General features: G+C 51.7%; 1 protein-coding gene across 2 annotated transcripts in view; it reads left to right on the top strand.

Moving 5' to 3' along the window:
• LSS (lanosterol synthase (2,3-oxidosqualene-lanosterol cyclase)) overlaps positions 1 to 10,286 on the top strand; it is a 21,899-nt gene extending 11,613 nt beyond the window's left edge. For both annotated transcript variants that reach the window (XM_019523281.1, XM_019523282.1), the window contains exons 13-20: positions 1,494 to 1,643; positions 4,849 to 4,945; positions 5,221 to 5,326; positions 6,237 to 6,302; positions 6,829 to 6,909; positions 7,776 to 7,946; positions 8,310 to 8,388; positions 9,759 to 10,286. In XM_019523281.1, coding sequence (XP_019378826.1) covers positions 1,494 to 1,643; positions 4,849 to 4,945; positions 5,221 to 5,326; positions 6,237 to 6,302; positions 6,829 to 6,909; positions 7,776 to 7,946; positions 8,310 to 8,388; positions 9,759 to 9,962 — 954 coding nt within the window. In that variant the 3' untranslated portion in view covers positions 9,963 to 10,286. The remainder of the gene's footprint in view (positions 1 to 1,493; positions 1,644 to 4,848; positions 4,946 to 5,220; positions 5,327 to 6,236; positions 6,303 to 6,828; positions 6,910 to 7,775; positions 7,947 to 8,309; positions 8,389 to 9,758) is intronic.
• Positions 10,287 to 12,170: the final 1,884 nt, after the last annotated feature.

The raw sequence follows: 12,170 nt of genomic DNA, 5'->3' as shown, positions 1-12,170 counted from the left end.
ACAGGGCTTAGCTCCCCCAAATGCGGGGCAGTGGGAAGGGCCGCAAGGTGGCCCGGCCACAGGCTTCCAGTGGCTGCAGTGGGGGGGGGGAAGGGTGCACGCAGTGGTGAGGGAGGGAGTGGGATTGGGGCTGGGGCAGTTGCTGCACAGCCAGGGGAGGGCATGGGATGGAGCTGCAAGTGGCTTGTCCAGGGGGCACGGCTCCTGCTGCTATGTGCACCCCAGGAGGCATGGGAGGGTGTGTGCCACCGAATCTGTGTGGGGCGGGGTGAGCTGTCACTGGGCTGGGGCCAGGGCTGTGCTGGGCTCTTCCTGGTAGGGGGGCTGGGCCGGGCTGTGCTCAGGCTGGGTGGCAGTGGTGTTGGAAGGAGAGTTATTGGAGGGGGCCACCCCAAAATTTGCCATAGCACACCGAACTCCCCTTCCTAGGGCCACTGTGCGCCCCAAGCACAGCATGGCCCAACCCCACCCTGTTGGGTAGAGCCCGCTGCCAACCTGGTCCCATCCCACAGCGGCAGCCCGTCCTTGCCCTGCATGCAGATCTGGGGCATATGCCCCTCCATACCTTCCCAGTGGGAGCTGCCACTCCCTCCATGCGCCCCCCAGACAACCTGCCCACGGCTCTTGTCCCGTGCCCTGCCTTGGCTCTGCAGGGCCTGCCCTTGCCCCGCTCCCTCCCTCACTGCAGCAGGGAACAAAGCCCAATGCGCAGTGGCAGCCACCTCTGTCCCATGAACAGATTGGGTAGGGAGGCACATGCCCCCAGGGCTCTCTTTGTCCCGCCACCTGGCCTGGCCGGGGCCCCACTCACCCCAGCCCCTTCTCCTGCCTGTGCCCACTTCCTCCCTCACCACTGGGGCCTTGATCTGCCCCCAGTTTCCCCACAGACTTACCTGCTGGGGGAGTGCATGCATGCATGTGTACACACACTCAGGCCTTCCCCTCCCCAATAATTTTTTATCCCTCTGTCTATGAGGGATTTTCCTAGCTTCACAGCTTCTGGTAGCTACAAAGGGCATTTATAGACGTGGTCTGGGAGGAGGGCATGGAGGGGGCGGTGCTTTAGTTAGAGCGGCTCTTGGAACCACTCTAATTAAAGTTCCTGGAGCATCACGTGTATCAGCATTCCTGCACTGAAAAATGGCAGGGGCATCGTAACTAAAACTTGTTGAACTAGCTTTAGTTAAAGCACCCATGCTGCCATTTTTCAGTACAGGGACGCTGATGCACATGATGCTGGAGTGCAGTAATTACTATGCTCCAATGCACTGTAATTATAGCACATCAGCGCAGCCTTATTGCATGTGTATAGGTGCCCATAGAGGCTAATGTGTGCTAGAAAGACTATTTCTCCTCAGGTCTTGAGCGCAAGCACAGTTGTAATTGAGGTAGAAGCTGGGCAAGAAAGTCACATCTCCCCCTTTGCAGAGGCAGAACATGGCTGAGAAAGCATGATTGCCAATTTAGAGCTGATGGGATCTGATTCTCTGCAGGGCGGATTTCCCTTTAGCACCCGGGATTGTGGCTGGATCGTGGCTGACTGCACTGCGGAGGGGCTGAAGTCAGTGATGCTGCTGCAGGAGAAATGCTCCTTCATAACAGAGCATGTCCCTCCCCAGCGCCTCTTTGATGCTGTGAATGTGGTAAGGGGCTGTGAATATTCAGCTTTCAACATGCTGAAAGTTCATTTGATCAGCAGCAGTATTTGTGGTAGTCAGAGGTGTATCCTTGGATGCCTTATTTCTAGACAGCTTGAACTTGTGATGACACACGTTCACTTCACTATGACCCTTCCACTTGGGATGATAACATTCAGCATCATGGAAATTGCATGTCATGTCTATGACTCCCTCCACAACTATAGGAACTTCCCTAGGATGAAGAATTTATATTCTTGTGAGCTGTTGGGGGCTTCTTTGGAGAATTCCTTTTGGATCACACATGGTGAGTCTGTAATCTATTTTTTATAGATGCTTAGGTCTTGTTTTGAACAGCCTTGTGAGCAAGTGCCTCTTGAGCAGCGCTATGTTGTGTTTTATTTTGTGTGTTTGTAGGGCTTCATCTCAAACCCCACGCATGAGTTGATCCCTCAGGATAGAATCAAAACTGACTAAAATTGTTTCTCAGATAATGCAACTCAGCAATGTGTGCTGCAGTCCATTTATCTGGCAGCTCGCTGTGTTGAGTGAAACTGCATCTCACTGCTTTAGATGGAGTTGGTGCAAAATGATTTTTCTTTTTTCAGTAGAATGAAGGTATTAGTATATGATTTGTCACTAGTTTTGGCCTGGGAAATGGAACAAGTGCACAGTCAAAGCCTGTGAGCCCGTGACAGGCAGGCTTCTGATTAGCCTCAGCCATCTGAATGGTTTCCAAATGGACGACTAGCTGGTCAGCATAGAGGTCACAACCTGACCACCATCAGCCCAAAGTCACCATAGTGGAGAGCAGTTGCACCAAATACCTCCTGGGAAAAGAACCCATGTCTGGACTCCCCAGGATGGCACCAATTGTCTTTCTGTCTTCTAGCACTTGTTTCTTCATCCCAGTGAGATCCCACAGGAAGGAACAGGGCAGCCAGCTTTTAACATAAACTAGGAAGCTTAGCTGATAGGGCTATGCAAAATTTTGCTGGCTGTTTCAATTCAATACTGTTTCAACTCATTTCGAGCTTGAAACAGCAAAATCATATTGAAACAAAGGGCTTTGAAACAGCCTTGAAACAAAACAAGACTAGTCAAAACATTTCAAGTTTTGAAGCAGCCAGGTGGTGGCTGACGGGAGAACCAGGGCTGTACTCCCAGCAGCTTTGCAGCCCCACGTGGCTCAGCCCGGAGCGCAGCCCTGGTTCTCCCCGCCTCCCGCAGCCAGACTGCGAGAAGCTGATCACAGTGCAAGGGAAGGGAATTGAACTGGGGCTCAGTTTCCCTCCCCAGTGCTGTGATCAGGCTGGGGAAGGCAACTCAGCCCAATCGCTCAGTTCCCCTCCCCAGCCTTAGGATCGGGCTGGGGAAGGCAGCTCAGCCCTAGGATCGGACTGGGGAAAGGAACTCAACCCAGCTGCGATGAGAGAGGCTGTTTTGAGCTTCCCCATTATAGTGTATGGGTGAAACGTTGAAACAGCGTCACTGTTTCGATGAAACAAAGTGGAACAGCTGTTTCAAATTGAAATGAAATTTGAAACGAAACACCGTTCCGTCGAAACTTTGAAACTCAAGTCGAAACGGAATGGTGCCATTTCCACAGCGTATTAACTGAATGCCTTTCCAGTGTAACAACAGGATGCAACAGGAGATAAACACAGTATGAATTCACACTACCAACTGGCAGAAATGCAGAATGCTCAATACATAGTACTCTTGTATCTAAAGCTCCTTCGATGAGCATCAGCATGGGGATGCTGATACACAAAATGCTCAAGAGCCGCTCTAATTAAAGCTCTTCCCCACCGCTCACGCTTGCACTCCCACTCCCATTCCCAGGGCATGTGTATAAATGCCCTCTGTGACTGGAGCCCTGGGGCATGGAGCTAAGTTCAAACATGAATTTGCGTTGGACTTTGCTGGCAGGAGTCCAGGGAGGAGCCTAGGCAGGGCCAGCAGTGCAGGGCTTCTCGCTGCCTGTGGGTGCCACTTCTGATTTCCAGGTGGCGACCGGCACATGCTGCCCTGAGGGGCTCCTGAGCACGGGCAAGTGGTGAACTTCCTCCATCAGTCCTGACAGGCAGTGAACTGGGAGATGCCTGTGTAGCTGATGGCCTGTGGACCTGTTCTCAGTCCCCGCAGGCAGCTGATGGACCATTTTGGATTTCTACTCACAAGGCAGTGTGAGTGCAGGGAGCAGAGCCAGTGCAGATGTACAGTCAGAGGTAGCGTCTTTGCTACCTACCCATGGTTACGGGCATGTGTTATGCACTCCCACCGGTAGGTGGCTGAAATGCAATCAGCTGCCTGATGATGGGATTTACTGAGGGATTGGTGGACTGGTGTGTGGGCTTTGAGATGAAGCCCTGCAACACAGACTCCTTGCAAAGAACAGTTTAACGTTGGCCACTGCTCAAGAAGCAGCATCTGCTCATGAGGCTACACCGCTCCGTTCAAAGGAAATTCAAGCATTGTATGTGAAAATTACATCAACTGAGGCTCACCAAATGTGATCCAGAAGAAATACTTCAAAGAAGCTGTAGGGCTGTATCCAAGAGAGTGCAGGACCAAATCCGGGAGGGAGAGTAGATCTGTTTACCATTGACTTGAGCACAAAAAAAAATCCTCTCAGAGGGCCTGATGCGCAGAAGTGAGCATCTTCGCTGGCTCACGGAGGCTTGGTGGCCAGGTGGCCACTCTGGGAAGGGCATGTAACATTACCCTTTGAAAGAGGAACAGTCAGACTGTTAAGAGAAGCCAGCTGTGGAGCATTTGGCTAAGGATAGAGTGTCGCACTAGGGGTTTTAGAAGCACCCGGAAGAGAAGGCAAAAGGGAGGAGGAAGCAAACTCTAAAGGGGACAGTTAGCTGCACAGAGAAGCCAGACTGCTGTGCTGGGAGCAGAGCAGAAAGGGGTTCTTGTCCTAGTGTTTGGGAGAGGAAAGAGGGTTTTGTTTCATTTGTTTGTTTGCTGAAACTCAGCTTTGCTTTGGAGAACTGGTTGAGGAGCTCATAAAGGAGAAAATTCTCCTGCAGAAGCCAGTAAGATAAATCATCTGCTTGCAGAGGGATAAACATTTTTCTGGCTGCTGCTAAATGGTCATCTCTGAGGAGGAGTGGCCATGGTGGAAACCACAATCTCTGCTAAGCACTGGTGAACAAAGTTGGTTCTGATCTCATGTCTCCCTCTCTCTCTATCTGAGCAGTTGCTGAGCATGAGAAACTCTGATGGAGGCTTTGCCACGTATGAAACCAAGCGGGGTGGCCGGCTGCTGGAGCTGCTGAACCCCTCAGAGGTGTTTGGTAAGGGCAATGTCTCCATGTCTCCCTCCTGGTGCCCTGTGCCATGAGGGGAAGCCAGCCTAGTTCTGTGGGAAGCAGTGCCCAAAGGCAGGTTCACGCATAATGGAGCATGCAGTCTTGGGGCCAGTGTCTGTCACTGGGGATGGTGCCTGCTGCACACCACATTGTGTGTGTGTGTCCCATGCAGGCAGGGTTTTGGGGCCCAGTCAGTGCTTGACAGGGTCTCCAGCAGGTTGTCTGGGGTTTCAGAGCTGTTTCCTCTTCCATTTTGGCAGGGGACATTATGATAGACTACACCTATGTGGAGTGCACATCAGCAGTCATGCAGGCGCTGAAACACTTCCATGAAGAGTTCCCTGAACACAGGGCACAGGAGATCAGGTAAGGGCAGATCCAGGAGGGGTCATTTGGGGGAGAGCTTCAAACTAGGCATGATGAAACCTGCAGTTCAGGTGCAGTGACACCTGCTAACATGCACTGGACGGGGGCCCTGGTCCTGCAGCCTGCTCTCTGGAAAGACCCTAGCAATCCAGGTGCTGGAGCAGGGTCCTCAAGGCAGAAGTTTAGCCCTGATGTGGGGATGGGCTTTGTTGAGCCACAACAGGTCAATGGTCCCTTGCCTGCTGCAGAGGCCTTTGTCTGCCAGGTGGGTATCTACTCCTTGGTAGTGTTGCACAGGTACTGTAGGGTGGGGAGGAATGGGGGGCACCCCTTGCTACCCTGTGACACCAGCATTGGATGCACTCTCTCTGGAAGAGAATGTTTTATGACCACAAACCATAGCTGGTCCTGCTGAGCCACAAAGCAGAGCTCTTGTGGGTATGAAGTGGACGGTGTTTGTCTAGTATGTGGGAGGGAATGTTGGCAGGAACAGGAAGCGGTCCTCTCAGCCCAGCTGTTTCTGGATGCAGAGGCTGAGGTCATGCTCTCACTCTGACCCAGACAGCTTGACCCTGGCACTAAAGTATAGTGACATGACTTCCCCTTAGGAGACTTGGGCTGAAAGCTCTGGAGTACTGATACTGTTGGGTGAGGTGTGGGAAGGGACCATCTCCATTTGAGCCCCAGGGGCACAGACCTTGACCCTCTGCTGGTCTGGAAGCTCAGAAGTAGATGGGAAAGGTCTGTCTGGGCCATTTTGCACCTGACAGCTGGCAAGGAACCCTGTTAATAAGGGCAGGCTCCACTCCACTCCCAGAGGGGATGGGAATTTCCAGGTAACCCTGCAGTGGGCTGTCCAGAGTAGGGAGTAGATGGACAGTAAATCAATCCCTCTCCTCCCTCTGCCTAGAGAGACGCTGTGGAAAGGGCTGGAGTATTGTCGCCGGATGCAGAGGTCTGACGGGTCGTGGGAAGGGTGAGTGACTGCATGCACGTGGTATCACCTCCTTGTTCAAGGGGAGAGGCTTGCTCCCAGCAGCCCTTGGGGCAGGTGCAGTCTGGGGCAGTGAGCAGTGCCCCCACTCCCAGGCTCCCGGTGGCAGAGCTGGCCTCTTCCTGCAGTTCCTGGAACCACCAGCAGCCTTGGTTATTTCTCTTGGTGTGATAGCCATGCAAAGGGGCCCCAGCTCAGGCTGAGCCCTGTTATATTGGGCCTGGTGGGAATGTACCTGGAGTCACTTGAACCTTCAGGTCCCACAGTCTGCTGAAACAAAAGAGAAGGTAGGGGGAGGGAGGATGGTTATGGGGCATGGTGTGATTAACCCCAACTTGTGCCTACCACAGCTTGGGGTAAGCTCTCTGCATAACCCAAAGTGTGATATGCCACAGCAGCACTCGCCCTGGTGCCCAGCAGTGCCATTCTGCTCCATGGGCATTGGGGTAGGTGCTGCCCCAGCCAGGAATTCTGCTCGCCTGATTGGTGATCTCCCTTCCACTGCCAGGAGCTGGGGGGTCTGTTTCACATATGGCACCTGGTTTGGTCTGGAGGCGTTGGCCTGCATGCAGCACATGTACCATGACAGGTGAGTGAGGAGACCCAGCCAAGGCTTTGCAATCTGTGTTCAGGGTGTGACAGGCTGAGGATCTAGCTCCTGGCCAGGGCACCGCCCAGGGATGCCACTGGGGTCCCTTGAGCGCAGCAGGGGCTGGAATATGCTGCTGCATGATGGGGGCAGGGTGAGGAGCTTGGTGAAATCTGGATCGTAGCCCTTCCCAGTCTGCCCAAGAGGCTTTCAGGTTACAGAAACCCTCTCTGCCTTCATGCCATCCTGAGGGCAGAGACTCACTGCCACTTAGTAACTTAGGCTTTTGAATGTTGGGGCCCTGCTTGGTAGCCTGGTCCCTGCCTGCAAGGTGTACGCTGGCATCCTGAGCTGTGCTGTGGGCCCACTAAGGAAAGCTGTCCCCAGCCTGTGGGTTGCTGCTCACATACTGCAGCCAGGCTGAAGGCCAGGCTGGTTCACTGAACTCTGTTTCTGGTGCTTCAGGTTCCAGCCCAGAGAGGAATGTACTTGTTCTACTTTCCCCGACCAGAGTCCAGCCAGTGCTTCCTCAGCACACAGCCGCACAGGGAGAGGGCAGTACTCAGGCCTGCTCCCACCCCTGTCCCTGTCCCCTGTGAGCTGGCCTGGACTAGCAGGGGGCAGGAAGCATACTGCGGATCTTTCCCATTCTGGGGGTGCCACAAATCCTGTGTTTCCCACTTGAGCTTTGTGCTTGGCATTAGCCATCAACCAAACCCTGCAGATAAAACCACCCCAAGCTGAACAGTGTTCCCTGTCACCCTCCCTTCTCTGAGCCCCTGTCCCCTGTGGTCCCTACAGGTCTGAGGTACCCTGCTGTAGGTTTTGTTGATAGTGACACTTGTGCCTCTGTTTTATCCCTTTAGAACTGCGTGCAAGGAGGTGGCCCAGGCCTGCCAGTTCCTGGTCTCCAAGCAGATGGAGGATGGTGGCTGGGGAGAGGACTTTGAGTCCTGTGAGCAGCGTAGATATGTGCAGAGTGCCACATCCCAGATCCACAACACCTGCTGGGCCCTGCTGGGACTCATGGCCGTCAGGTAGGAGCCACCATAGCTGTGCAGGCTGCTGATACCTAGCACTCGCATTGCTTGAGAGCATTGTCCTCTCCAGCCTCAGACAGCAGAGCCTTGGCCACTACCTGTTGTGGAGGGCAACTGCAATATTCATGGTCTTGGGACACCTGTGATGAGTAGTGTAGGATGATCTCATTGTAGCAGATATGTTTTTTGCATAGCTTCACTGTGGTGGGTTGTTTCTGTCCCTTCAAGCCTGGGACAAAGTGTCAGATGTGTAGAAATGGTTGTAGAGGGGATGTGAGTTCCCAGAGGACATGTGGGGGTGGTTTGTTTGTTTAGCTCCCTGGAGTCAGGACTGTTCACCTCTTTGCTTGTGCTTTGCAGGTATCCTGATGTTGAGGTGCTGGAGAAGGGCATCAAGCTTTTGATGGACAAGCAGCTGCCCAATGGTGACTGGCCTCAGGTATGCAGCTCCTCTCACCTGTCTAATGCATCCATTCCTCAGCACTGTAGAAGTTCTCAGAGAACTGAATACAGAAATGGGTCACACACATGCTCTGTGTGTCTGGTTTTCTTGGCGTGTAGGAGCAGAAGCCCAGCTGTGTGGGTGGAAACCTGTGGAGGCATGTGGTATCTTCAATCTCCATACTTGTGGCAATAAGTCCCACAGTTCAAGAACCAGCACCTGGACATGTTCTGCTTTTCCTGTGTTTAACAGCTACCCACATTAAGTAATTGTTGGGGTGTGGTAGCTGTGAAGAGTTATGGCTGCCAAAAGAGTGGATCTTGAGAGCAGAGCCTTTGCCAAGCCAGTTCTGAGCAGGGCGATGGAGATCTTCACCTGGACCTTTGTGGAGTGGGGAGCCAGTGTGGGATGTGGGGTGCTATGCTGCTGAGTGGACCAGCTGTAATGTATGTACCAGGAGTGGTTCTCTTGCTGTGGTTATCTGAGTGTTAGGTAGCAGAAAGGGACCCAAGAGAGTCCAAGGCCACGTGGTAGCCTAAGGCACTGCATGATGATGGAGGCCTGTGATGGAGAGCATGTTCTGAAGGAGACAGGTCTCTGTCTTAGTCCTCCCAACAGCACTGCCTTCTCCCTACATATATTCAGCTTTCTCTGCTGCCCTTTATGTAAACAAATAGTGCTTCTGTAATTGTTAGGCCCAACGCCTTTGCTGGGTGGTACCTCCTCCTAGCTGGGTGCAGCTCAGCTCTAAGGTTGGTTGCAGGGCCTTGTGTCTCCCCAGCATTGTCGCGGAGGCAGGTGCTAGCAATCTTCTGTGGCTTGGCATCATGCAGAGCTGTGCCCAGGGCTGTGGCACAGCCCATCTCTGCCTGGGATTTGAGCAATTGCATGGATCAGTATCCTGTCAAGGCAGCCCGTGAAGAGGAAGCTTTCCCCTCCTGCTTCTCTTGGAATTTTCAGCCTCTGACAGAAACATCTTTTTTAGGATCCAGGGCAGACTCCATATTGGAGATTCCCAAGGATGAAAGCTGTGGCTCTGCTTTTTAGATGGGTGGGTGATCCCGTGTGTGCCGCCTGCTCAGAGCAGAGTTGGCTGAGATTGTATTAAGAGTAATGACTCTGATGTGAGTGACCATGAAGATGAGGGGCATGTTTGCCTGCTAGGGGGTGAAAAATGCAGTTCTGTTAGTCCTGAGCCCTGATGTGCGCATGCACGCCACAGAATAAGCCATGGCGTAGCTGTGAATGAATGTGCACAGTGGCTTCAGCATGGAAAGACTTACCAGTGTGCTGCTGGCAGGAATGCTGGCCTCTTCCTGAGATCTTCCTGCTGAGCTTGTTTCCTTTCTGTCTCCATCCCTGTTCAGGAGAACATCGCTGGTGTGTTCAACAAGTCCTGTGCCATCAGCTACACCTCCTACCGAAACGTCTTCCCCATCTGGACATTGGGGCGCTTCTCACGCCTGCACCCCAACAGCTCTCTGGCTGGCAAGTTGAAGCCTGGATCCCTGGATGGTACAGAGACGGTTCTGGCTGGAGGAAAGCTGAACCAGGGGGTTTCCTGCACCTGAGCTTGGGCCCTCAGCAAATGTCCCATCTCAGCAGTGACAGCCTAGATGCCTACAGGTGTAAATATAGGAGGTGGTTAGGCCCTGGAGTGCTCTTCTACTGGTGAATTCCACAAACTAATTTTTCTTGTAGTCCTAGATTGGTACCTACCTGTGTGTGGCTTTGGCTTCTTCACAGTCAGATCCCCTGCTAATTGGTGGTACGGGTCATTCTTTAATTTTGTTCCAGGAATTCTTCTATTCAAGGCTGCATCTTTCAAGTAAAAGTATCAGGACAGGCAGAAGTGCTTCACAGCTCCTTCAAACGCAGATGTGCCCACATTTTGGACTAAGCAAGTTGGGAAAGATGGCTCCCTCCTCCCTTCCTCTTACAGTACAGGGTCTCTGGGCTGGATCTGTACAGTAGCATTGGTGGTACTGTGCCACCCCCCTTCTGAAATTCCTGACAACTGGGGAATCTGTACAGTCTTCTGAAAACTTTTTAACTCGCCTGGAAAAGCCAGGCTGCCTGTGTGGTGCTGTCTCTGCAATGTGCCTTCTAAGTGCCTTCAGTTTTGAAGCATGCATGCAGGGAGTGGTACAGATCCCTTTTCTCATGGAGTTGGAGATAACTTGCTTCTGCTGCTGTTCAGCAAACCCCTTGCTTCTCAGCAATAACTAAGTCCTCATCCATAGATCTCAAAGGAGGTAAGTGGCATCATCCCTATTTCACAGACAGGGAAGTACAGCACAGAGCAGTGAAGTGACTTGCCCAAGCTTGTCCAGCAGCCTTCCCCATGGGAAGAAACCCCAGGCCTGGGCTCCTTTCTCTCTTGCAGGTCTTGTTACTTATGTTTTTAGGGTGAAGCATTGGAAACATTCCTTCACACTGCCTCATAGCCAGTTTTGTGTGTTGCAGGATTTCTTCATCCCAGTGAGGTCACACGAGGAGCAGTAGGGCAGGCAGCTTTGTTAACATGAGCAAGGAAGCCTAACTGAATGCTTTTCAGGCATAACAACTGGCAGTAATAGATAAACTTAGGGAATTGTGCCCTTGACTGGCAGATGTGTGTAACCCCTATACAGAACACTTAGTGCATGGCAGTCTTGTGACTGGGAATGTCACAAGGATCCCCATGGAGATTACATTTGTGCACACTTGATCAGGAGTCTCCTGAGGACTGAACTCTAAATATGTTTAACCTGCAAACCCCACGGTGAAGACATCTTCAAATGATGGTGGTTAATAAATTGCTAATTGTGTTGCTGATGCTAATGTACTGTGTGCGTCTAATATCTTCCTGCAAGAACTCTTTCCTGAGATCACACCTGGCTTTCAAATTAGGCTGATCTGAATTGGTCAGAGATCATGTGGTGAAGCAGTGACTCATTTTGGTTGTGCCAAGATTTTGACTACTGGATTACATCATGTTCTGGTATGTTCTCAGATTCTTACCTCTGGCCTATCCTGCCATGTAAGTATATGACAATTATCACAGACTCATATTGGGCTGGACCAAGGAGAAGACCAAAAAGCATTGTTTAATATTCCCAACCCCCTCACCATTTTGTGATAATCCAAACAGATTGATCTGAATCCTTAATTTAGAGCTGGTGTGGGCAATTCTGTTTCCTCTGCAGGAGTTCAGTAACATATTCTGACCAATGTGGGACTTCCCTAAGCCAGGCACTGCTGAAGAAGGCCTCAGAGGTTAGGGCAAAGTAGGAGAGTGATTTATATGCTAACTATGTGCTAGATGGCCAGGACTTCTCTCTCTTGAAGGAGCTCCCAAGCTTCTATTAGGCAGGTGCCTTATGCCTTGGTGGTGTTTAATAGTGTAGGCACTTTGCAGATACTGCTTGTTATTGCTAAGTGTCCTCGCTGGCACGGGGATGAGGTGTGGGAACAGGTGAAGAGAATTCAGAAGGGGTACATACTGAAGAAGTGAGGCCACACCAAATCCACATTTTTCCACGATTAAATGAAACGTGTGTGTGTGGTGTTGCTTGAACAGAATGTTTTATTGATATATTTACTTTAAAGCAATTTGGAATCCTACCAGCACCTCAGTCACTATTAATGAAATAAAATCTAAATACTTGTATATTTTGGCATTTGATTTTGGTTTTTTTTTAATCATGGAAAATCAGAGCTACCCCTGCCCCCACCCCCTGCACTCATCAGGATGTGGGTCCAGCTGCAGCTGTTCCCACCCCACCCCACCCCACCCC

The sequence above is a fragment of the Gavialis gangeticus genome, unplaced genomic scaffold (genome assembly GCF_001723915.1).
Source record: "Gavialis gangeticus isolate Ggan-Ray unplaced genomic scaffold, GavGan_comp1, whole genome shotgun sequence".
NCBI lineage: Eukaryota > Metazoa > Chordata > Crocodylia > Gavialidae > Gavialis > Gavialis gangeticus.
The sequence above is the reverse complement of the archived record's forward strand: the minus strand, read 5'-3'. Positions and strand labels throughout refer to the sequence as shown.